The sequence below is a fragment of the Oncorhynchus keta genome, chromosome 8, assembly GCF_023373465.1.
Source record: "Oncorhynchus keta strain PuntledgeMale-10-30-2019 chromosome 8, Oket_V2, whole genome shotgun sequence".
In the NCBI taxonomy this organism is placed as follows: domain Eukaryota; kingdom Metazoa; phylum Chordata; class Actinopteri; order Salmoniformes; family Salmonidae; genus Oncorhynchus; species Oncorhynchus keta.
In genome coordinates this window covers 24461192-24486206 of record NC_068428.1, presented here as the reverse complement: position 1 = coordinate 24486206, position 25015 = coordinate 24461192, and the positions used below count along the sequence as shown (strand labels likewise).

Here is a 25015-nt window from a genome sequence, read left to right as displayed (position 1 = left end):
TATTACCTAAAGATTACCTATGTTAATATCTAGCACATTTTGTTTTTAATCGGCTAATCTACCACACATTATATGTCATCATATTTGGGCAGAAAACTGTAGAATGAAAGAGAAGGGTCTACAAAAAATGGTTAATTGTAGTCACAAGACACCTTTTGGATCCAAATACGTGTGCAGGCCCTATTCTCTCCTTCTATATGCCCTCCTCTTTAGGCCCTGAGTTCTGAACGTCACTGAAGGTTACTCACTTGGTGCTTCCGTTTTTGTTCTTCTTCCTACGGAACATGTTGAGAATGCTCTTGCTCTGCTGAGCCGCCTGGCCGTCTCCCACATGCATCCTGACTACATCGGACGTGGTGAAGGCGCTCCTCACATTCCTCTCTGGCTTGGCGATGATGATATACATCTTGGGCGAGAACATGCACCCCAGCGCCACGGTGACGCTCAGGCTCACGGAGAAGGACGTGGTGATGATCTTGTAGTTGGAGCCGAAGTAGATGGGAACGAAGGCCAGCCAGATGATACAGGTGGTGTACATGGTGAAGGCGATGTACTTGGCCTCGTTGAAGTTGGCCGGGACGTTGCGCGTCTTGAAGGCGTAGTAGGTACAGCTCATGATGAGCAGGCCGTTGTAGCCCAGCGGGGCCACCATGCCCACCGTGCTGGTGTTGCAGATGAGGTAGACCTCGCGGATGCTGGGGTAGTACTTGACGGGCATGGGAGGCTCCAGGATGATCAGGGTTATCTCCAGGATGAGTTGCAGGCTGATGAGGAAGAAGGAGATGAATACCTGGGCCCAGGCCGACATGAAGCGGGGCTTCTTGGTGCAGATCTTCTTCTTGCTGCCGGCCAGGATGCGGGCGATGCGGTTGGTTTTGGTGACCAGGGCGGAGTAGCACATTGCGGCTGAGAGGCCGACTAGGAGGCGCTGCAGGTAGCAGGATGCCACAGTGGGATAGGCGATCAGGGTGAATGGGCAGATGTAGCCCAGTAAGACGCCCACCAGGATGATGTAGCACAGCTCACGACTGGACGACTTGACCACGGGCGTGTCGCGGTACACCACAAAGATTAAGATGACCCAGAGGGTGACCAGGATGCCCACGCAGGACAAACACACTGCCACGATGGATTCCACGTCTGACCAGTCCAGGTAATTCAGAGGCAGGGGCACACAACCTGCAGATGACAGAGGAAAGGAGAGATGCTGTTGTCTATCTAATCATTGAAGCGTGTAAATTGTGGAAAATAAATAGGAAGCTCTGTAAATGGAAACGAGGGGAACATGGGTAGACTAAAGAATTACTCAAGAACACACACATACGCTCCAAATCTGTCAGATGTTCCTCCCATGCTTATGCTGCAGCGTAAATTGTGTGTGTGTGTGTGTGTGTGTGTGTGTGTGTGTGTGTGTGTGTGTGTGTGTGTGTGTGTGTGTGTGTGTGTGTGTGTGTGTGTGTGTGTGTGTGTGTGTGTGTGTGTGTGTGTGTGTGTGTGTGTGTGTGTGTGTGTGTGTGTGGCTGTCCATCATGCCTCATTGGTGGTGATTTGTCATCTGACACACACAGTCGCAAGGGCTTAATGGGAGGAATGTGACGTCCCCAGACTCAGCTTAAAACCCCTGTATTACAGTGCTCCTAGCTAATAGCATTACAGCGCCACCACAGGCTAGGCCTGCCTACATCTATGCCACCACAACCAGCATAATTTAGTCCTCAAAGCCAAATCACAAAAACTTTAACATTTCTGGCCTCCAAGCTTAGTTAATTAGGCTCACACACCGCCAATGGAAAAGGAAGGCAAATATGAAATGCAGTTATCATCATCCTCTCTCTCAAAAATCTTAAAATCCCATAGTTCTCTTCCCTACACAATCCTGTCAAAGCTTTAAGAAGACCTTAAAGCTCCAACATTACTTATAAAAGATTCACTCCCTCCTCGCTCCTCTCAAGTTCACAACACCTTCCCTTCTCTAAACGTGGGTTTCCCCAGTAATCAAGAATGACAGAGCTATGGGAACCAAAAAACTAGTCATAAAAATATCAACCTTTCCACTTTTCCATTCGGATGTGGGAATGATATTCCCTATTAGTATTCCCCAGACATGCTTAGGAACACACAGGAAAGGGAGCAATTTCATCTCAGATGACAAACTGTTGGAAATCTATCCGTGTCCTCTAAAATAGCTAATGGGATTTTTCACCTAGCAGCTGTGAGAGAAGAGAGCTCCCCTCAGTTCGAATCGCAGAAAAAACAACTCCTGGGTCAGGGAGAAGGCACCGAGGGGAAGGGGGAAGACAGTGGAGAGAGAGAGAGCTGAGAAGAGAAGGCAAGAGGGAGGGGAAGATGAGACAGACAGACTAATAGACAGCAGGTAAGAGAGCAGAAGGTGAGATGAAAGGAGTTGGGGAAGGCAGAGCACATGACGGAGAGAGAAATGTCTTTAGGTGATAAGAGTATAGAAATCAAATATTAAAATATTTTCAAAAATTCTGTCGTCCCTTCTCAAAACTTACTAACCCAAATTGGTAAAAAGCTATTGTTCTCAGAAACTCCATTGTCTATTACATATGTTATATCCTTCATCAGAAACCAACGCTTCTTGGGCAGTTCTATCTCTCGATGCAGAAAAAGCTGTTGATAGACTAGAATGTTCATATCTTTGGTTGGTTTTGGAACCTATGGAACTTGGCTCCAATTTAATTAATATGATTAAAATAATATATGCCAATCCCTCAGCCATAGTAATAACGGGCAATACCTGCTCTGTTCCGTTCAGAAAAACTGGAAGTAGCAGACAAGGTAATCCCATCTCACCTCTGCTATTTTTTGGTTGTTTCTGGAGCCCCTGGCCCAGTTAATTCGACAATCAAAATAAAGTACACCAATATCTCTAAATTCTTCAGATGACGCCATCTCCTTATACGCTGACAATATCTTACTTTATCTAGACCTTAGATAAAAACCATTGTTTGAAACTTTAACAGAATGTTCAAATCAATTCAATCCCACATCAGCAGATGGGATAACATCCCAGTTGCTTTAACCTGCAGAATATCGATTGTCAAAATGAATATATTGCCACGGCTGAATTTCTGTAGTTCAATGTTTCCCTTGACTCCCCCTTCTGGCTATTGGGATAAAATCCATAGTTCGGTTTAAAAAATGTATATGTCAAAGTAAGTGATCCCGGATAAAATTAACAAACCTACAAAGAGGGAAAGACGTAGCCAAAATCTATACAAACATTTTCAATCTGTTTCCAGGCATTTAATCCCATCCTGAATTGGTTTAGACATGATCCTTCCACCCCCTGGCTAAGTATAGAAAGAAGTATGGTGTCTCCTATTGCCCTGAAAGCAGTGGTCTTCACTGATCTATCCCTTAAACTATGTAAACTACAGATTGGTTCTATTATTGCTTACACAATCTCTATTCGGTGGAAAATTAATTTAAAAACAATTTAACTGGGAATCAAAATGGCATGCCCACAATCCAATAATTCACAATAATGCCTTGCGATCTGCAGGGCAGCCTTTAGCATCCCCCCAATGGTCTAAATGTGGAATCCATATGCTGATATCATGGACAGTAATTGACCGTAAACCCAACTACTAAACCATCCAATGATGTTCGTTTTTCTATCAATTATCTGTGCTCTCTATAATATATAAACAACTTTTGGAAATCTCATTCTGAGCTAGCCATTAAAAAATAACTGGAACAGAATATGGAAAAATACAGTGAGCTCCAAAAGCAGTGACAATTTTGTTGTTGTTTGGCTCTGCACTCCAGCACTTTTGTTACAATATACTGTGACTGTGAGGTTAAAGTGCAGACTGTCAGCTTTAATTTGAGGGTATTTTCATCCATACGAGGTGAATCGTTTAGATTAAAGCACTTTTTGTACATGCTGCCCCCATTTTCGGGGACCAAACGTATTGGGACCAATTCATTTGTGTGTACTAAAGTAGTAAAAATGTAAGTATTTGGTCCCATATTCATAGCACACAATGACGACATCAAGCTTGTGACTCTACAAATTTGTTGAATGCATGTGCTGTTTGTTTTGGTTGTGTTTCAGATTATTTTGTACCCAAAATAAATGAATGGTAAATAATGTATTTTGTCAAGAATAGAAATCCACAAGTTGTTTCTTTACATACTAAATGTATTGTTGCTTTTTGTCTCTGTGGTATGATCATTTGTATTTGTGTACTTTTTAAAACTTCTTATTTTTGAGTGGCATTCCACAGGTGGGTGCAAGCTATGAAATTACAATGAATTTGTTTATCATCTGTATCCCCCCACAAGAGAATGATAAAATAAAAAAATGTTTCACAAGATAAATCAGTATATCAGCAAGGAATGGGGAAGCATAGACAGACATTGGCAGTCCCTTCACAGGGAGAACAAAGCAGAGGGACTGTGTCCACTACAATGGATCCTAAATACAAAGCTGTAAGGACATGACATACGTCTCTTATCAATATGGCCATGTGATTATTTAAAACACTTATTATTATTATTTTAACCTTATTACAGTTAATGTACAGCTACAAACTAATTAAAAAGGCAGACTAACAAAACGGAGCACAGAGATATATACAGTCTGCAGGGAGTTGGGGACTGGGTTTAAGCAGAAACCTGGGATATATTGTCAGTATGTGGTGGTGGATTGGGAGACTAGGGAGGTGGGTGTTAGAGGAGATGGGCCAAGGCTGGGGGAGGTATAGATAGAGGGGATAGTGACATACAGGTTAGAGAAGATGTTAGGGTTAGAGGGGGTAGGACCTGGAGGAGATCCATGTAGTCAGTCATCATGGCTCATAAATACATAGTTCCCAGTTAGTTAGTTACCTTCCAGCTCGTCATCGGGCCACCAGCCCAGGTCACAGGCTTGACAGGTGAACTCATCCCGGACAATCTCATTGTCCTTACAGGTAGTGCAGATCCAGCAGCAGCTCACCTCGCCCTTCCTGATCACCTGATCACACAGAGGTCAGAGGTCACAAGCTATCAGTCAAAGCAGTAACAATACCCAAACCACATCAAATCACAACCCCCACACCACTAACCCCAATCAGATATAAAGACGGGTATTAGTGTATAATATGGCCCTGATGGTGCAAGTTTAGGCCCTTCGCACCACTAGGAGCTAAAATGAACAAGTCAAGTCAGGTGCATAATATATATATATTTTTTGTATTATGTTTTTAACCTTTATTTAACTGGGCAAGTCAGTTAAGAACAAATTCTTATTTACAATGATGGCCTACCCCGGCCAAACCCTAACCCAAACAATGCTAGGCCAATTGTGTGCTGCCCTATGGGACAATCGCAGCAGGATTGTGATACAGCCTGGAATCGAACCAGGGTCTGTAGTGATGCCTATAGCACTGAGATGCAGTGCCTTAGACTGCTGCACCACTCGGGAGCCCATTTTATAAGAACCTATATGGTGTAACAGTTTTTCCTTAGCGGTACACAAATTATATTCCAAAAGACAAGCTCAGCTGCATTTACTTTGTCCTGTTCCCAGAGTGTATGTTACCAGAGCAGTGATATGTAAAACAGGGTGATGCACAGGACTGTAAACAAAGCTTTAGCGGGCCCAACTAAAGCAGACAGGAGAGTGTGCATGCTCCCTATGGTGGGCTTATGGCCAGGCTGAATAATAATGGCCCTGGTTGAAGAGACTCAAGGTGTTTCTACACCTGCATTGCTTGCTGTTTGGGATTTTAGGCTGGATTTCTGTACAGCACTTTGAGATATCAGCTGATGTAAGAAGGGCTATATAAATACATTTGGTTTGATTTGATTTGAGTTTCCTCAAGATAATATAGGCTCCACTGCATTTTGTTAATTCACAATGAAAGTATACCTTTTCAACCAGGAATGGAATCTGCTCATCAATTCCTAAGCTAGGGATCAATTTACAGAGCAAACTTAGTTCAAATAAGATTAAACAAAAGCATTAAAGCAGAGAAATAATGAAAGTAGTTGTGCACTAAACTGAGTTCTGGGTATTCCTGACAGATTGGTTCAGGACCTATCCCAATCCAGCCTGGCTCAGCCTGGCTCAGCATGGTTTTTCAGTGTCTGTACCTTGATCTGTCCCCTGGAGCAGGGCTCGCTGCAGACAGAGCGGACCATGTCACTGTTGTTCATCCACAGCTTCCAGTCATCGATGTTCAGAATTCCCTCGTGCCACGAGCCCACCTGCTGGTAGTCATAGCTACCATCTCCCACACTTTGCAGGTTCATGATGTCATACCTGAGAGGGGGAAAGGAGAGGGTAAATGGGTGAGAGAGAGAGAGAGGGGAGGAGACAGAGAGAGAGAGAGAGAGAGAGAGAGAGAGAGAGAGAGAGAGAGAGAGAGAGAGAGAGAGAGAGAGAGAGAGAGAGAGAGAGAGAGAGAGAGAGAGAGAGAGAGAGAGAGAGAGAGAGAGAGAGAGAGAGAGAGAGAGAGAAAGACACAGAGCAAGGATAACATGGAGAAAGAGAAATTAAGAGTGAATTAGTGGCAGGTGTTTTAATGATAACCCCTAAATACATTGCTTAGAGCAGACCCCTTTATTCAAAATCACTAACAGTTTATAGACTATATAGTTGGCAGTTTTGCCAAGCAATTTCAGGTAAAGCCACTCAGAGGGGTACAGAACATCACCTTTGGGCTTAGAACCCAGATCTATTTTGATTATGAGGCCATGCCTAAGTACTAGCTCTGACCTCTGGCTTAAAAACAGATGACTGGGGGTGTTTTTCACCTGTCTTTCAGGGACTGTCTGTAGCTGGCTGGCAACAAGATCTCATGTTCTCCATTCGAAATTCAACGTATTATTTTCAATGCATTAATTCCACGTGGTTAAAGGGTTAAAATAATTCAAAGGTTAACAGTTCATGCATTCATTCTGAGTGGTTAAGGTGTGTGTGTGTGTGTGTGTGTGTGAGCACCATGCATAATTTTTCATCGTTATTTCACACAAAATCTGCTCACCAACAATTCTCCATAGCAAATCTCATCCCCCTCTTCCTCCTCCTCCACCTCCCCTACGTCCTTCTCCTCCTCCTCTCCTCCTACTCCATCCATCGCCCTCACCTGCCAGGAGTGTCCCCGTTCTCATCGAAGTACACATCCTCCCCTGATACCCCTCTGAAGGTGGTCTTGAGCAGGTAATCCAGCAGTTTACTGCCATCAATGGGGTCCATGGCCTCACACAGGCCTGGCTGGCCAGGGCACAGCTCACTGTGCATGTCATGGAGGCCGTGGGCCATGGCATAGATGGCATTAATGACGAAGCCCATCTTACTGTCCTGGACGTAGTTCTCATGAAGACTCTCGTTGCCTAGGGATTGGTGAGAAATTTACAGAATTTCAAAATGGGGGATTGGTTGATGTTGTTTTCCTAAGAGGCAAACATTTTGTTTGTTTGTGCTGGATTTACAGTGTCGTATCAATGGGAACATTTTATCCACAGAATATTGTACTACAAGAGAATTATACAACTTCTTTCTCCAACCCATGAAGAACTGAGTTTTGAATTATAATTGGATCAAAACGTACAACAAAAACATCTCTCTTTTGCAGCACAATAGAATTGGCACACACCATACAGTAAATCACAATAAGGTGTCCAAAGGCTTGTTTTTTCCAAAGGATACAGAACTTGGAGGAATCTTGAGGGAGAAAGAGTTAAGTCTGTGGACACCATATTGTGTAACAGGCATTTTTGGTCAGCTAGCTGAAAGCATTGTCAGGCAATACAACTGGCAAAACAAAGGTGGACATTAACAAAGCACAGGGAATAGGGCAACCATAGCACTAATAGTGACATTTTTGTAAAGATACATTCATTCACCCTATAATCATACTGTACCTGAGGTGCTACTCCGTGAAATGTTTCACTGCTTAAATCTCAAACTATTTTCTTGCCATATTTTCCTATTGTTTCTTAATTCATTTACAAAATGGCTGTATTTTGTCTGTGGTGATCATGCAGATAGGCAGCATTGGGGTATTCTATATACACATCGCTCTCATACTCTAGTGTTCTACTGAAAGGGGTCGTGAACAGTGTGTTTCAGTGACTCATTCTTCCTTGTGCTCCCTCCACATTGCAGTACTTTCAAAAAAACAACCCAAAAGCTTGTACAGTAGAGTTTGACTGATTTGACCCTACCCCAGGCTTTCTCCGAACACAGCAGCCAATTTGAAGCTTCTATTTATTTCACTGGTCTAGAGGTAGCACAAGGGTCCAACATGATCCTCAGAGATGGCACCAGTCAAACTCTACAAGTCTTGCCGAAGTGAAGTGATGTGCTTATACAGTACGATGCAAGTGCGGGAAAAGTCATCATCTTCTTAATCCTGAAATATACACTTACCACCTTGGAGATCTTTAGGAAGAGAACATAACATGAGATACAGCAAACTATCATAGATCAACCCCATATTGGTTTAATAAGTCTTCAAAGAGGTTGAGGTGAATATACTCACAACAGCATCGATACTTGGAAAAGCTTTTCTAACAAAATGTTTGAAAGCATGCTTATTGAGCATTGTTTCAGGTGATAAATCTAATCGGTATGTTAATTGTGATTTGTTGTGAATAATATCCATTAAAAAATGTGTTAGTGATTTTGGTGGGGCAACAACTCAGTTTACCTAGATCACCTTTTGTTCGAAAGCAGAGAGAGTATTTGGAAAGGGGGAAAAAGGGAGACATCAATATCATTATCATACAATTGCCATTTCAAAGCATTAAGATGAACTATTCATGTTAACTAACTCATCATGTATTGAAATTGCAGTCAATATATAACCTCCTTTTTTTGTGATGATTTTAGATCATTTTCTTCCGATTGCTTTCGTTGATTTTAAGATGTATTTCCTTCCTCCTCCCAACGTAAACCCTGCTAATTCCTCATGACTCTGGGTAATGTAGTTTATTAGTGATTCTCACCGGAGCAGACTTTCTTGTATTTCTTCATTTCCTGTGGATGTCCGGCCAGCCGGCACTGGAAGCGGTACTGCCAGAACTCTGGGAACCACGGGTTCCGTGAGTTGGTGTCCAAACGCAGCTTCAGGAAGTAGTCATCAAATGACTTCACTTCCTCTGACTGCAGCTTCATCGTGATACCACCTTCAGCTTCCTGTTCATACCCCTCTACCACCTCATCACGATCTGCCCATCCATCACTGGAGAGAGAGGGGGGAGAGAGAGACTTTTGTAAAACAATGAAAATGCCGCTGATCGGGCACTTATTGGTAAAACCGCATTTCACTTAAATTGTGCATGGTTAACTAATCAATTATCAAGAAAGGCTATTTATACTACAGTATAATGAATGTTTAATTTAATACTTCAATCAGGGCCCTGATGCACAGTCAGTTCACTATTTTGGACAGGGAAGAGCAAGTTCATTTTGAAGAAAAAAGCTTTCAACCCAAAAGAAAACCAATTAAATAATTTACTAAAGAATTATGTCTGTGTTACATTTCCACATGAATTCATAAGGAGGACTTCCGGCATTCATCCAGTGACACTGCTAGCCATAGAAATGGTGCTGTTACATTCTGGCTGCTTACCATTCTGAGGTGAGCAATTTACAACAGTCTCACTGTCTTGTCATTGTTAAGTTCACTGACAATATCCTTTCAGACCAGGCCACATTAAGAGAGAAGGGGAAAAAAGTGTAGCAGAGCTTAGGCCATGTGTCAAATCGTCCCAACAATCAGATAACAACCACTGCAAAGGTCCATCCTTTGCTCTTCAAGCTAATAGGCAGTGACCTTCAAGTCTACTATAGTTTCTATGGCATCTGTAGGGATCACTAGCCCCTTAGCTTTAGCTCTGTGGCCATTGATTAATCCCAATGTGTAAGGACCGACGCCGGACAGGAGAAGCAGGTGCGAGGAGTCAAACATTTATTCAGAAACGGACATAGAACACGACAGGTACAGCGTCAGCACACGGGAAAACAAGGACATATGACAAACAATCCCGAAGCAGGGAACATAACATGGGATGGGCTCCTTCCGAGCCAACCGGGGCAAGGAAACCTCTTGAGCCTGCTAGGGAGTGGAAGCCCAACATACTGGCTAGGCACCCCCGGGTTCCATCGGCGGCGACCCAGAACCTGCGTCACCACCAAACGGAACACCAGTACTACCAGATGCTTTGTGTGATGGCTTCGGGATCCTGTAAGGAGTGACACCGGACAGGAGAAGCAGGTACGGGGAGTCAAACATTTATTCAGGAACGGACATAGAACCCGACAGGAACAGCATCAGCACACGGAAAAACAAGGACATATGACAAACAGCAGGGAGGGAAGGAAATTACACAAGTAATTGAGTCCACGTGAGTTCAATGAGCGCTGATGCGTGTGACGGCGAACGACAGTAGTGCGTACTGAAGGTGGCTTGAGTGTATAATGTTAGGCAGTCTGGCGCCCTAGAGCACCAGAGGAAGGAAGAGAGGGAGAAGGTGTGACACAATGTCTCTCTCCACTACTATCTCCATCTCTTTGTGGATAATATAACAAAGACAGGACAAAGATGGCTTCCATCTTAATTGTCAGCTCCAATAACAGTGGAAGCTCCTCAGAGGAGGAAGGGAAGGACCATCCTCCTCAGTGAATAAAAACATAAATAATTTGTGAAACATTTAAAAAGTGATCCTTTTTAGATAAAACTATTCTAAATATATTCACTTCACCAAATAATGAATTAAAACACACTGTTTTGCAATGAAGGTCTATAGTCCATTCGGAAAGTATTCAGACCACTTTACTTTTTCCACATTTTGTTAAGTTACAGCCTTATTCTAAAATGTATTAAATAAATATAAATCCTCATGAAATCAATGCAAAATACCCCATAATGACATAGCGAAAACAGGTTTCTTGAAATTTTAGCAAATGTATTACAAATAAAAACAGAATGACCTCATTTACATAAATATTCAGACCCTTTGCTATGAGACTCAAAATTGAGCTCAGGTGCATCCTGTTTCTGTTGAGCATAACATTTTTGCTAATTTATAAAAAATAAATAAAAATAATCACATTTATTCAGACCCCTTACACAGTACTTTGTTGAAGCACCTTTGGAAGTGATTACAGCATCAGGTCTTCTTGGGTATGACGCTACAAGGTTGGCGCACCTGTATTTGGGGAGTTTCTCCCATTCTTCTCTCCATATCCTCTCAAGCTCTGTCAGATTGGACAGGGAGCGTCGCTGCATTTCTATTTTCAGGTCTCTCCAGAGATGTTCGATCGGGTTCAAGTCCGGGCTTGTCCCGAAGCCACTCATGCGTTGTCTTGGCTGTGTGCTTAGGGTCGTTGTCCTGTTGGAAGGTGAACCAGTCTGAGGTACTGAGCACTCTGGAGCAGGTTTTCATCAAGGATCTCTCTGTACTTTGCTCCGTTCATCTTTTCCCCTATCCTTACTAGTCTCCCAGTCCCTGCCGCTGAAAAACATCCCCACAGCATGATGCTGCCACCATCATGCTTCACCGTAGGGATGGTACCAGGTTTCCTCCAGACATGATGATTGGGATTCAGGCCAAGAGTTCAATCTTGGATTCATCAGACCAGAGAATCTTGTTTCTCATGGTCTGAAAGTCTTTAGGGGCTTTTTGGGAAACTCCAAGCAGGCTGTTATGTGCATTTTACTGAGGACTGGCTTCCGTCTGGCCCCTCTACCATAAAGACCTGATTGGTGGTGTGCTGCAGAGATGGTTGTCCTTCTGGAAGGTCCTCCCATCTCCACAGTGGAACTCCAGAGCTCTGTCAGAGTCACCATCGGGTTCTTGGTCAACTCCCTGACCAAGGCCCTTCTCCCCCGATTGCTCAGCTTGGCTGGGCAGCCAGCTCTATCAAACGTCTTGGTGGTTCCAAACTTCTTCCATTTAAGAATGATGGAGGCCACTGTTCTTGGGAACACAATCCTGTCTCGGAGCTCTACGGACATTTCCTTTGACCTCATGGCTTGGGTTTTGCTCTGACATGCACTGTCAACGGTGGGTCCTTATATAGACAGTTGTGCCTTTCCAAATCATGTCCAATCAATTGTGTTTACCACAGGTGGACTCCAATTAAATTGTAGAAACATCTCAAGCATGATTAATGGAAACAGGATGCACCTGACCTCAATTTCGAGTCTCACAGCAAAGGGTCTGAATACTTATGTGAATAAGGTATTTCCTGTTTAATATTAATACATTTGCAAACATTTCAAAAAAACTGTTTCGCTTTGTCATTATGGGGTATTGTGTGTAGAATGCTGAGGAGATGTTTATTTTTTTAAATCCATTTTAGAATAAGGATGTAACTTATTTTTTTTTGGGGGGGGGGTCAAGGGGTCTGAGTACTTCCCAAAGGCACTGTATACAATGAGCTGTTTGTATGTGGTTGCTATGAAAGTTAACTTTGTGGGTGTGTGATCAGGGGTGTATTCATTGCGCCTATTTTGTTGAAAAATGTTTCTCTAACGGAACGAAACAGGGATAAACACACCTGAATTTGTCCAATAGAAACTTTTGTTTGCAGCTGTTGGACTAATGATTGCACCCTAGACCAGCTAGGTGCAGGCAAGTGTGTGAAAGGAGGTATTGAATGTTTCACTGTCACATTGATTACTCAAAATTCTCTCGACATGTGCACCTACGTTGTAAATGTTCAGTCATAGGCTAGGTTGTAGCAACCTCATGATGGCTACAGGGAAAATTTGCGTATCATATAGTAACCTAAACCTATCCTACATTTCACTGGGTGAATGGAATATGAATGACAGTCATCCAACATGCTGTAATAGAAACAAGGCCATGCCCATTCAAAATGTAATCATCCTCCATATTAAACGTCACTGACTGCCACTGTCTACCAGGGTCCCCCAATCTGCCTATTTGTTTGTTTTCTTTCCCTCTGTGTTAGATTCCCCATTAAATGAAGCTCATTTAGACAAGCATCTGAAGCCTGAGACAGACGAAGAAAATAAATGACCTGATATACAGTGCTCCTCTGGCGTGTTCGTTTTAGTGTGACTGTCCGTGTTTGTGGGCGGTGGCTATACTCTCTCTCTCCATCTGTAATGTGGCTAGACTCATTGGCTCTTATTTTCTCCGTGCTGCTGGCTGCAGCATCCTTGAATACCTGTACTGTTGACAGCTATCCTCCAATTAGAGAGTGAGTCAGCCAGTAGCCAATTACCCCTGACAAGAGCAAACACTGTGTACAAAACATTAAGAACACCTGCTCTTTCCATGACATGGACTGACCAGGTGAATCCAGGTGAAAGATATGATCCCTTATGGGTGTAACTTGCTAAATCCACTTCAATCAGTGTGATGAAGGCGAGGAGACAGGTTAAAGAAGGATTTTTAAACCTTGAGACAATTCAGACATGGATTGTGTGTGTGTGCCATTCGGAGGGTGAATGGGCTCGACAAAATATTTAAGTGTCTTTGAACGGGGTATTGTATTAGGTGCGAGGTGCTCCAGCTTGTGTCAAGAACTGCAACGCTGCTGGGTTTCTCACGCTCAACAGTTTCCTGTGTGCATCAAGACCGGTCCACCACCCAAAGGACATCCAGCCAACCTGACAACTGTGGAAAGCATTGAAGTCAACATGGACCAGCATCCCTGTGGAACGCTTTTGACACATTGTAAAGTCCATGCTCTGATGAATTGAGGCTGTTCTGAGAGCAAAAGGGGGTGCAATCCAGTATTAAGAAGGTGTTCCTAATGTTTGGTATACTCAGTGTCTGTGTGTGTGTGTGAGGAGTCTGTATGAGAGGAGTGTATGTGGATGCCATGTCCAACCATTTTAAGGGTCTATATCCACGAGAAACGAAGCATAAGGAGTGATATAGTTGGCTGCTCGAATATGTTGTAGTGTTACCGTTTTAGCACTGATAGAGGCACAGGGAAAGGTCTCCCTGTCGAGCTCACTTATGTTCACCACTCCAATATTCTTAACACCTAATCATCCTCCACTGACTCGCTTCTGAATTCTGGGTGTTTTTGTTCTATTTTTTAAAAAGGTTGGCCAACAGAATCCTATCTTCCCCTCTCTTAATTGAGTTCAGGCCAGAAACACATTAAATTGATTAGTCACAATTACTTTTGCCTCTGAGGCTCTATGTGCATTTCCATGCGTATCCCAAACCACCGTCAGTCACTCTTCCTCCCATCAGATATTCACAATCAAAACAACCATCATTACTGTGCACTGTGCCTACTACCCCACCCTCAAACCCTCCCTCCCTTCCCATCACCAGTCCATGCTCAGGGCATAGGTAGCTAACTGCATTTCCAGTGCTATATTTGATACAGTGTTATACAGGGACCTCCAACATGTGTCCACACAGAGAAGTGGAGTAGTGCAACAGCAGGCTATAGCAAAGACAGATTGGGTTAGGGAAATAGACTTGTGTGTGTGTGTGTGTGTGTGTGTGTGTGTGTGTGTGTGTGTGTGTGTGTGTGTGTGTGTGTGTGTGTGTGTGTGTGTGTGTGTGTGTGTGTGTGTGTGTGTGTGTGTGTGTGTGTGTGTGTGTGTGTGTGTGTGTGTGTGTGTGTGTGTGTGTGAGAAATAGACTGCGTGTGTGGAGCATTTATTTAACGCCCCCATAAATGATTCATGAACTGTTGCCAAGGTAGACATACATTGCTACATTCACATCAGAGTTTGCAATAAAGACAAAATTACACTGTCTTCATGCTGTCGCTGTACCCTGCTGTACATACCTTTAAATAGTGTATTCAAAAAGTATTCAGACGCCTTGACTTATTACACATTTTGTTACATTACAGCCTTATTCTAAAATGGATTAAAAACTAAAATACAGTTCAAGTCGGAAGTTTACATACACTTAGGTTGGAATCATTAAAACTCGTTTTTCAACCACTCCACAAATATCTTGTTAACAAACTATTGTTTTGGCAAGTCGGTTAGGACATCTACTTTGTGTATGACACAAGTAATTTTTCCTATAAACTATGAAAATAAAGAATGTGGCACAGTCCATGTATAATCTCCCAGCAATTGACTGGGTATTTACCACCGCTTCGGCATCACTGTGCCTTCCTACTCCTTATTCTGGGTGTGCGCCAGCTCGTTTTTTTTATCTACAAGTCATTTTTACAACAATTGTTTACACAGATTGTTTCACTTATAATTCACTGTATCACAATTACAGGTGGGTCAGAAGTTTACATACACTAAGTTGACTATGACTTTAAACAGCTTGGAAAAATTCCAGAAAATAATGTCATGGCTTTAGATGCTTCTGGTAGGCTAACAGACATAATTTGAGTCAGTTAGAAGTGTACCTGTGGATGTATTTCAAGGCCTACCTTCAAACTCAGTGCCTCTTTGCTTGACATCATGGGAAAATAAAAATAACATCAGCCAAGACCTCAGAAAACAAGTCTGGTTCATCCTTGGGAGCAATTTCCAAACGCCTGAAGTTACCACATTCATCTGTACAAACAATAGTACGCAAGTATAATCACCATGTGACCACGCATCGGTCATTCCGCTCAGGAAGGAGACGCGTTCTGTCTCCTGGAGATGAACGTACTTTTGTTTGAAATGTGCAAATCAATCCCAGAACAACAGCAAAGGACCTTGTGAAGATGCTGGAGGAAACAGGTACAAAAGTATCTATATCCACAGTAAAATGAGTCCTATATCGACATAACCTGAAAGGCCGCTCAGCAAAGAAGAAGCCACTGCTCCAAAACCGCAATAAAAAACTAAAACTAAACTACGGTTTGCAACTCCACATGGGTACAAAAATCGTACTTTTTGGAGAAATATCCTCTGGTCTGATGAAACTAAAATATAACTGTTTGTCCATAATGACCATCGTTATGTTTGGAGGAAAAAGGGGGAGGCTTGCAAGCTGAAGAACACCATCCCAATCGTGAAGCACGGGGGTGGCAGCATCATGTTGTGGGGGTGCTTTGCTGCAGGAGGGACTGGTATACTTCACAAAATAGATGACATCATGAGGAAGGAAAATTATGTCTATATATTGAAGCAACATCTCAAGACAGTCAGGAAGTTAAAGCTTCGTCGCAAATGGGTCTTCCAAATGGACAATGACCACAAGCATACTTTCAAAGTTGTGGCAAAATGGCTTAAGGACAACAAAGTCAAGGTATTGGAGTGGCCTTCACAAAGCCCTGACCTCAATCCTATAGAAAATTTGTGGGCAGACCTGAAAAAGTGTGTGCGAGCAAGGAGGCCTATAAACCTGACTCGGTTACACCAGCTCTGTCAGGAGGAATGGGCCGAAATTACCCAACTTATTGTGGGAAGCCTGTGGAAGGCTACCTGAAACGTTTGACCCAAGTTAAACAATTTAAAGGCAATGCTACCAAATACTAATTGAGCGAATGTAAACTTCTGATCCACTGGGAATGTGATGAAAGAAATAAGAGCTTTTATTTTATTTCACCTTTATTTAACCAGGTAGGCTAGTTGAGAACAAGTTCTCATTTGCAACTGCGACCTGGCCAAGATAAAGAAAAGCAGTTCGACACATACAGAGTTACACATGGAATAAACAAATATACAATCAATCATACAGTAGAAACGTCTATATACAGCTTGTGCAAATGAGGTAGGATAAGAGAAGGCAATAAATAGGCCATGGTGGCGAAGTAATTACAATATAGCAATTAAACACTGTAATGGTAGCATGTTCAGATGATGAATGTGCAAGTAGAGATACTGGGGTGCAAAGGAGCAAGATAAATAAATAAGTACAGTATGGGGATGAGGTAGATTGGATGGGCTATTTACAGATGGGCTATGTACAGGTGCAGTGATCTGTGAGCTGCTCTGACAGCTGGTGCTTAAAGCTAGTGAGGGAGGTAAGAGTCTCCAGCTTTAGTAATTTTTGCAGTTTGTTCCAGTCTTGGGCAGCAGAGAACTGGAAGGAGAGGCGGCCAAAGGAAGAATTGGCTTTGGGGGTGACCAGCGAGATATACCTGCTGGAGCGCTTGCTACAGCTGGGTGCTGCTATGGTGACCAGTGAGCTGTGATAAGGCGCGGCTTTACCTAGCAGAGACCTGTAGATGACCTGGAGCCAGTGGGTTTGGCGATGAGTATGAAGCGAGGGCCAGCCAACGAGAGCGTACAGGTTGAAGTGGTGGGTAGTATATGGGGCTTTGGTGACAAAACGGATGGCACTGTGATAGACTGCATCCAATTTGTTGAGTGTTGGAGGTTATATTGTAAATGACATCGCTAAAAATCGAGGATCGGTAGGAAGTTTTACGAGGGTATGTTTGGCAGCATGAGTGAAGGTGTCACAGTCGTCATATGGAGGAGACCAAGGCGCAGCGTCGTAAGAGTACATACTTATTTATTGACAGAATGAACACTGAACAAACTATACAAAACAAACCGTGAAGCTAATTTGGCTAGTGCAGAACAGGCAACGAAACAGAATAACAACCCACAAAATACCCAAGGAATATGGCTACCTAAATATGGTCCCCAATCAGAGACAATGATAAACAGCTTCCTCTGATTGAGAACCAATCTAGGCAACAATAGACATACCAAACCCCTAGACATACAAAAAACCCTAGACAATACAAAAAACCCTAGACAATACAAAAAACTAAACAAACCACCCTCGTCACACCCTGACCTAACAAAAATAATAAAGAAAACAAAGATAACTAAGGTCAGGGCGTGACGGAAGGATGCTTTGTTGCGAAATATTGTGACATTTCACATTCTTAAAATAAAGTGGTGATCCAAGCTGACCTAAAACATGGAATTTTTTACTAGGATTAAATGTCAGGAATTGTGAAAAACTGAGTTTAAATGTATTTGGCTAAGGTGTATGTAAACTCCCGACTTCAACTGTATCATCAACCGACACAAAATACCCCATAACGACAAAGCAGAAACAGGTTTTTAGAAACGTTTGCAAATTGATTGCAAATTTTAAAAAACTTAAATATTCAGACCCTTTACTCAGTACTTTGTTGAAGCACCTTTGGCAGCAATTACAGCCTCAAGTCTTCTTGGGTATGACGGTAGAAGCTTGACACACCTGTATTTGAGTAGTTTCTGCTACAAGCTTGGTACATCTGTATTTGGGGAGTTTCTCCCGTTCTTCTCTGCAGATCCTCTCAAGCTCTGTCAGGTTGCATGGGAGCATCGCTGCATAGTTATTTTCAGGTCTCTCCAGAGATGTTAGATCGGGTTCAAGTCTGGGCTCTGGCTGGGCCACTCAAGGACATTCAGAGACTTGTCCAGAAGCTATTCCTGCATTGTCTTGGCTGTGTGTTTAGGGTTGTTGTCCTGTTGGAAGGTGAACCTTCGCCCCAGTCTGAGGTCCTGAACGCTATGGAGCAGATTTTCATCGAATTTCATCTTCAATGCTGCAGAAATATTTTGGTACCCTTCCCAAGATCGGTTCTTCGACACAATCCTGTCTCGGAGCGCTACGGACAATTCCTTCAACCACTTGGCTTTGTTTTTGCTCTGACATGCACTGCCAACTGTGGGACCTTATATAGACAGGTGTGTGCCTTTCCAAATCATGTCAAATCAATTGAATTTACCATAGGTGGACTCCAATCAAGTTGAAGAAACATCTCAAGGATGATCAATGGAAACAGGATGCACCTGAGCTCAATTTCAAGTCTCATAGCAAAGGGCCTGAATACTTATTTACATAAGGTATTTCAGTTTTTTTCTAAAAACCTGTTTTCACTTTGTCATTATGAGGTATTGTGTGTAGATTGATGACGAAAAGCAATCATTTAATCAATTTTAGAATAAGGCTGTAACGTAACAAAATGTGGAAAAAGTCAATGGGTCTGAATACTGAATGCACTGTATCTCATCATGAAAACACAGACCTAACCACAGTTAGACTAAGACTGTTCAACACCTACCACTGCTACTACTATTAGTCGCACCACATCACAGCTATTTGAATCACTGGAGGCAGCACCCTTCCTTTTATTCTTACAGAAATATATTCAAGTCCAAATTACCACATGCATCAAGTGGTCAATTAGAGATCAGTGTGTGTGTGAACACTGGCTAGATGATTGACTGATCCTCAGTGTTGTGAGACATTGCTGTGGAGGAGCTGCTGAACCAACAGTTAGATAATTCATGTCTAAAACACAACAGAGCTTTCAGCCGAGTGCCAGGAGAGAGAACAAACGAACGAATCCCCTGACTATTTCAGATGATCTAATTCCAGTTGGATAGCTAACACATTTGTATATTTATGAAGCCATGAATTAATTGGCGGGGTAGAATCTTAATCACATGCACCGTCTCCTGAGGGAAAGAATTGATTGTACAAGAGTTTCCCAAAAAAGTTCAAGTAAGAGATTCATTATGCATTCCCTTGTTTTGACCCATTTGACACAAGCAGACAGCGGGCATGGCCAATGGCGCGGCTCCCACCAAAAATGTAAGAGTCTGTGTTCTTGGCCGAAGAGACAACATTTTGCTATTTTAAAGCTAATTTTCTGCAACTCTACACATTTCCCACATAGGGAGAAAACATTTTAGACTGTTAGACTGTGTGTGTGTGTGTGTGTGTGTGTGTGTGTGTGTGTAACTGTGTGTAACTGTGTGTAACTGTGTGTAATTGCTTACTTGTGATGTGGGGGCTGTGCTTTGGCAAAGTGGGTGGGGTTATTTCCTTCCTGTTTGGCCCTGACCGGGGGTGTCCTCGGATGGGGCCACAGTGTCTCCTGACCCCTCCTGTCTCAGCCTCCAGAATTTATGCTGCAGTAGTTTATGTGTCGGGGGGCTAGGGTCAGTTTGTTATATCTGGAGTACTTCTCCTGTCCTATTCGGTGTCCTGTGTGAATCTAAGTGTGCGTTCTCTAATTCTCTCCTTCTCTCTTTCTTTCTCTCTCTCGGAGGACCTGAGCCCTACGACCATGCCCCAGGACTACCTGACATGATGACTCCTTTCTGTCCCCAGTCCACCTGGCCGTGCTGCTGCTCCAGTTTCAACTGTTCTGCCTTATTATTATTCGACCATGCTGGTCATTTATGAACATTTGAACATCTTGGCCATGTTCTGTTATAATCTCCACCCAGCACAGCCAGAAGAGGACTGGCCACCCCACATAGCCTGGTTCCTCTCTAGGTTTCTTCCTAGGTTTTGGCCTTTCTAGGGAGTTTTTCCTAGCCACTGTGCTTCTACACCTGCATTGCTTGCTGTTTGGGGTTTTAGGCTGGGTTTCTGTACAGCACTTTGAGATATCAGCTGATGTACGAAGGGCTATATAAATAAATTTGATTTGATTTGACTTGTGTATGTGTGCAAACTATAAAAACAGAAAATAAGCAAGGGGGCCATCATAACAGGGACATTGTTTCAACCTCAGCGTGTTCTGTCACAATGACATCCAGATGCCAACCCAGGCATGCTCTTCTGATCATTTCATACTAGTCCTTCATACTAGAAAAAAAAACAAGGCATCCGTGACAATGTTTTTCTGCTTTCAATTAAAGTCTGTGATACGTTAGGAATATTCTAATTCATGTTGTAAAACCTCTTGTTCAGTGAAACATAAAGAGATGCAACATATATGCATAAGTCAATTGTAAAATACTTTGTAACTACTATTGAGTATAATCACCCAGAAAAGCTGCTGACCTATCGTTGCCTTCTCTGTGACATTTTATATGATATATGCTAGAATTAAAACTGTGGACTTTCAGAGTATTGAGTTATTTTCCTTAGAGGCTATTGTTTGACTGACTGACAGGTCTAGACTCAGAGACAATCAGCCAAGCCTCCTAGCCTCTCATCAAACAAAACCACATCTCCATGGTGATTGTAACGTTAGCAACATGCTAACATCGGGGAGCAAAATGGACTTTCTCTATAAAATCACAAATCCCAGTTATAACAGAAAAGGGACATGCTGTAGTGTACATATCTGTGCAGTATCACCCGACAAGCCAACGCCCCAGAACATGCCCTAATCAACTGAATCTAGTATCACCCAACAAGCCAACGCCCCAGAACATGCCCTAATACCCTGAATCTAGTATCACCCGACAAGCCAACGCCCCAGAACATGCCCTAATCAACTGAATCTAGTATCACCCGACAAGCCAACGCCCCAGAACATGCCCTAATCAACTGAATCTAGTATCACCCGACAAGCCAACGCCCCAGAACATGCCCTAATCAACTGAATCTAGTATCACCCAACAAGCCAACGCCCCAGAACATGCCCTAATCAACTGAATCTAGTATCACCCGACAAGCCAACGCCCCAGAACATGCCCTAATCAACTAAATCTAGTATCACCCGACAAGCCAACGCGCCAGAACATGCCCTAATCAACTGAATCTAGTGTCACCCGAAAAGCCAACGCCCCAGAACATGCCCTAATAAACTGAATCTAGTGTCACTCGACTAGCCAATGCCTCCCTAATCAACTGAATCTAGTGTCACTCGACTAGCCAATGCCTCCCTAATCAACTGAATCTCATATCACTCGACTAGCCAACGCCTCCACAACGTGCCCTAATAAACTGAATCTAATATAACTCGACGAGCCAATGCCTCCACAACATGCCATAATAAATTGACTCTAGTATCACTCGACTAGCCAACGCCCCCACAACGTGCCCAAATAAACTGAATCTAATATCACTCGACTAGCCAATGCCCCCACAACATGCCCTAATAAACTGAATCTAATATCACTCAACTAGCCAACGCGCCCACAACATGCAATAATAAACTACATCTAAACCCAGATTCTAAACCCAGATTCTAAACCCAGATTTGTAAAATGGGTAAAAAGGGTAGCAACATGGCACAGGAAGAAGAGTAGAGATGTATTTATTTATTTCTCTCTGTCTGTCTCTCCCTCCCCCCTCACTTTCTCTCTCTCTCTCTCTCTCTCTCTCTCTCTCTCTCTCTCTCTCTCTCTCTCTCTCTCTCTCTCTCCCACTCTCTCCCACTCTCTCTCCCTCCCTCCCTCTCCCTCTATCTAGGACCGTAGCTACATATGAGGACAACTAGGTCCCGACCTTGGTAATTTCTTCAAATAGAGTGAGGCTCAACTTCTCTGCTGTTTTGGTCCCGTGGCTTCCACACTGTGAAGTGAACCTGTACACATGCGATCTGTGTGTGACTGTGGGAGAGTGAAGTCTTGCATCTCACTCATTATCTGTGGTGCTGCTCATGGCAATGTCGTTTGGCAACGTCATCTCCCCAATTTTGTGATATCCAATTGTTAGTTACAGTCTTGTCCCATTGTACGGACTTGGGAGAGGCGAAGGTCGAGAGCCATGCGTCCTGTGAAACACGACCCTGCCAAGCCGCGCTGGTTCTTGACACACTGCTCACTAATCCCGAAGCCAGACGCACCAATGTTTTCGGAGGAAACAACTGACGACCGTGTCAGCGTGCATGCGCCAGCTGTAGTAATCATGTCTGAATTACTGACCGGCACACAGGGCACATGCCCAGGGGCCTTAAGCTTCAGGGGCTCACATTGATTTTGTTCTCATTCTCACTCAGATACCATATTAACATGGCATATGTCATGGCAAAATGTGTAGAATTGTAGGAAATTGTAAGAAAAACAGCACCCTTCACTTCACAGCCTTCTCTGAGAAAAGGGTACAAATATAAGCTGTAAGGCAGGAATCACAGGCAAGCCTCGTCTGTCCCACTATACTGACCTACTTCACTATAATGCACCCCATGCTGGTTGCCCAGGCTGTCCTAGGCTGTCCTAGGCCTACCCAAGCAACACACAATCGGTCCTTCTGTAGCTCAGTTGGTAGAGCATGGCGCTTGTAACGCCAGGGTAGTGGGTTCAATTCCCGGGACCACCCATACGTAGAATGTATGCACACATGACTGTAAGTCGCTTTGGATAAAAGCGTCTGCTAAATGGCATATATTATATTATATTAACACTGGGGATGAGGGATGCCAGTACAGGAGTAAATCCAGAAGCAGGTGAGAAGTCTCCCTATCAAATGTCCATAATGTAGCCCTCCCTACATTACCTGACTACATAGGTCCTTATTCAATCTGAACCATTATCAGTGATTGCAGAGCCAAGTCCTAATCTAATGAGAAAGTAGCCCATTAATTTAGGGAGATAATGAATCTGCTCACTCCATTCTGTTCTGGCTGTGCAATAATGAATATGCAGGAATTGCTTCCTGTTCTTTCATTCCTCAGAGATGGAGATAGGGAAGAGGAGAGATAAAAGCCTGTGAAAAGCAGGACACAGCTAAATATGTCGTCGTACTCCTCTCTCTCTCTCTCCCTCTCTCTGCCTCCTTAAATGTTTCATTTATTTAAGCTGGGAGAAAAACCAGAGCCCAGTCGTTAAGGAAATGGAAAAGGCACTGCCTCACAGAGAGAGAGAAGAGAGAGAGGGGAGAGACAGAGAGAGAGAAGAGAGAGAGGGGAGAGACAGAGAGAGAAGAGAGAGACAGAAAATACTGATTCACCTCCATCTCTCAGACATAAAAGTCCCTGGGCTGCTAATGTGCTTGTCTTCCTGTCTGTCTCTGCCTGCCTATCTCCATTTTGCAAAATAAAATTGAAGAGTGTGAGGGATTTATGGTTGCCATACAAAATAGGAAACAGACTAAATCTAAATGAAAAAAAGACTGGGGCTAAAATGAGTGAGTACAACAAGTGGAAAAGCAGCTTATGCAAATGTCTGTAGTAATAACAGCATTGATGCAGGCAGCATTAGAGGGGGAGATATAGGATATGAATGGTACTAATTGCGAGCAGGTGGGTGGGACTGACTCTGCTCCCCACACAGTCATTCTAATGGGGGAGGTTGGGTAATGGATGGAACAGGCACTGGTGGTGATGACTAAAGGTAGATATGATGCGACTAACAGCCAACACCGTTGAGGGAAATAGTCTCTTAGCAGTGTTTCTTCACCCCACTAATCGCTAATTTGTGTGTCAATCATGATCAAACAGACAGATTCACCGCTGAGCTAACAGAACTGTACTTTACCCCGTGGATAACTAAGTCAAATCAGTAAGAAGGTCAGGCATATTATTCCATACAAGAAAGAGATATACTATGAGTGAGAGGAGACAGCTCGCAAGGGTTCTAGAGTCACAGATGTGCTTCTCTCCACAGCTCAGTCCGCTATGCTGGGAGGCTGTGTAGAGTAGACCAGTGTCTGTAGCTCACTCCGGGGTCAGAGCTCAACGTGTGATAATAGTCCCTTCTCCCCAGATCTATGATTCCCTCTACGGGACGTCCCACTGACATGAGGTGCTAGTGCCCCCTTGTGATGCGACATCTGTTCAGTATTCACACCCAAGCACATCCTGGGTTTGAATATACAGTTCCTCTCACATGCCTCCAACACTAGCCAAGACATCACGCCAACAGACATCAAATCTAACGCCAAGTCACTAATCAGAACCCTAAACCCCGAAGGTCTGGTCTGAACCTGGGACCCATGGCTGTGATAAGAACGATAGAACTAATCCTGAATCATACATCTCTTTAGACAAACCCAACCACACAACAGGCAGGATCAAATGCATTCATTTTTCTATCTACTGACGGCCAGGGAACAAAATGTAATTGAATAAATAATGCCGCAAGTAATATACTTTCATCCATTCAGCGAGGGAGGAGCATTCATTCTTGTTTAAGCTCAATGGAAACCTTCATTTTAATTGAAGGAATCACTTGCTCATGATATTGCTAGGCTCAATGACCAGCCAGACAATCTAAGGTAGGGAACCAGACATGTAAAATACCTGCTTGGATGATTCACTCTTAATGGGAAATCCATGGGTGGCTGCATGTAAACGCTACTCCACGAAACATGTTTGAAGAAAGTAAATATTCGAGTTACCTAAGATGATCCTGAGTAACGTTTTAATGTTCAGCCAAAAAGAAAGGGGGGAGACTCGTTTTCTGGGCTGTCGGATGTCATCAATGAAAAACTGCTCATTTATTGTGATCTAGTG

The 25015-nt window shown here is 43.2% G+C and overlaps 1 protein-coding gene across 2 annotated transcripts in view; it reads right to left on the bottom strand.

Annotated features, from left to right (window-relative positions):
- The window catches only part of LOC118372347 (metabotropic glutamate receptor 1-like), a 41545-nt gene that overhangs the window by 4476 nt on the left and 12054 nt on the right, over window positions 1-25015 (bottom strand). For both annotated transcript variants that reach the window (XM_035758198.1, XM_052523871.1), the window contains exons 4-8: window positions 8968-9203; window positions 7104-7350; window positions 6109-6277; window positions 4861-4987; window positions 249-1179 (exon numbers count right to left, since the gene is read on the bottom strand). In XM_035758198.1, the coding sequence (XP_035614091.1) occupies window positions 249-1179; window positions 4861-4987; window positions 6109-6277; window positions 7104-7350; window positions 8968-9203 (1710 nt within the window). The remainder of the gene's footprint in view (window positions 1-248; window positions 1180-4860; window positions 4988-6108; window positions 6278-7103; window positions 7351-8967; window positions 9204-25015) is intronic.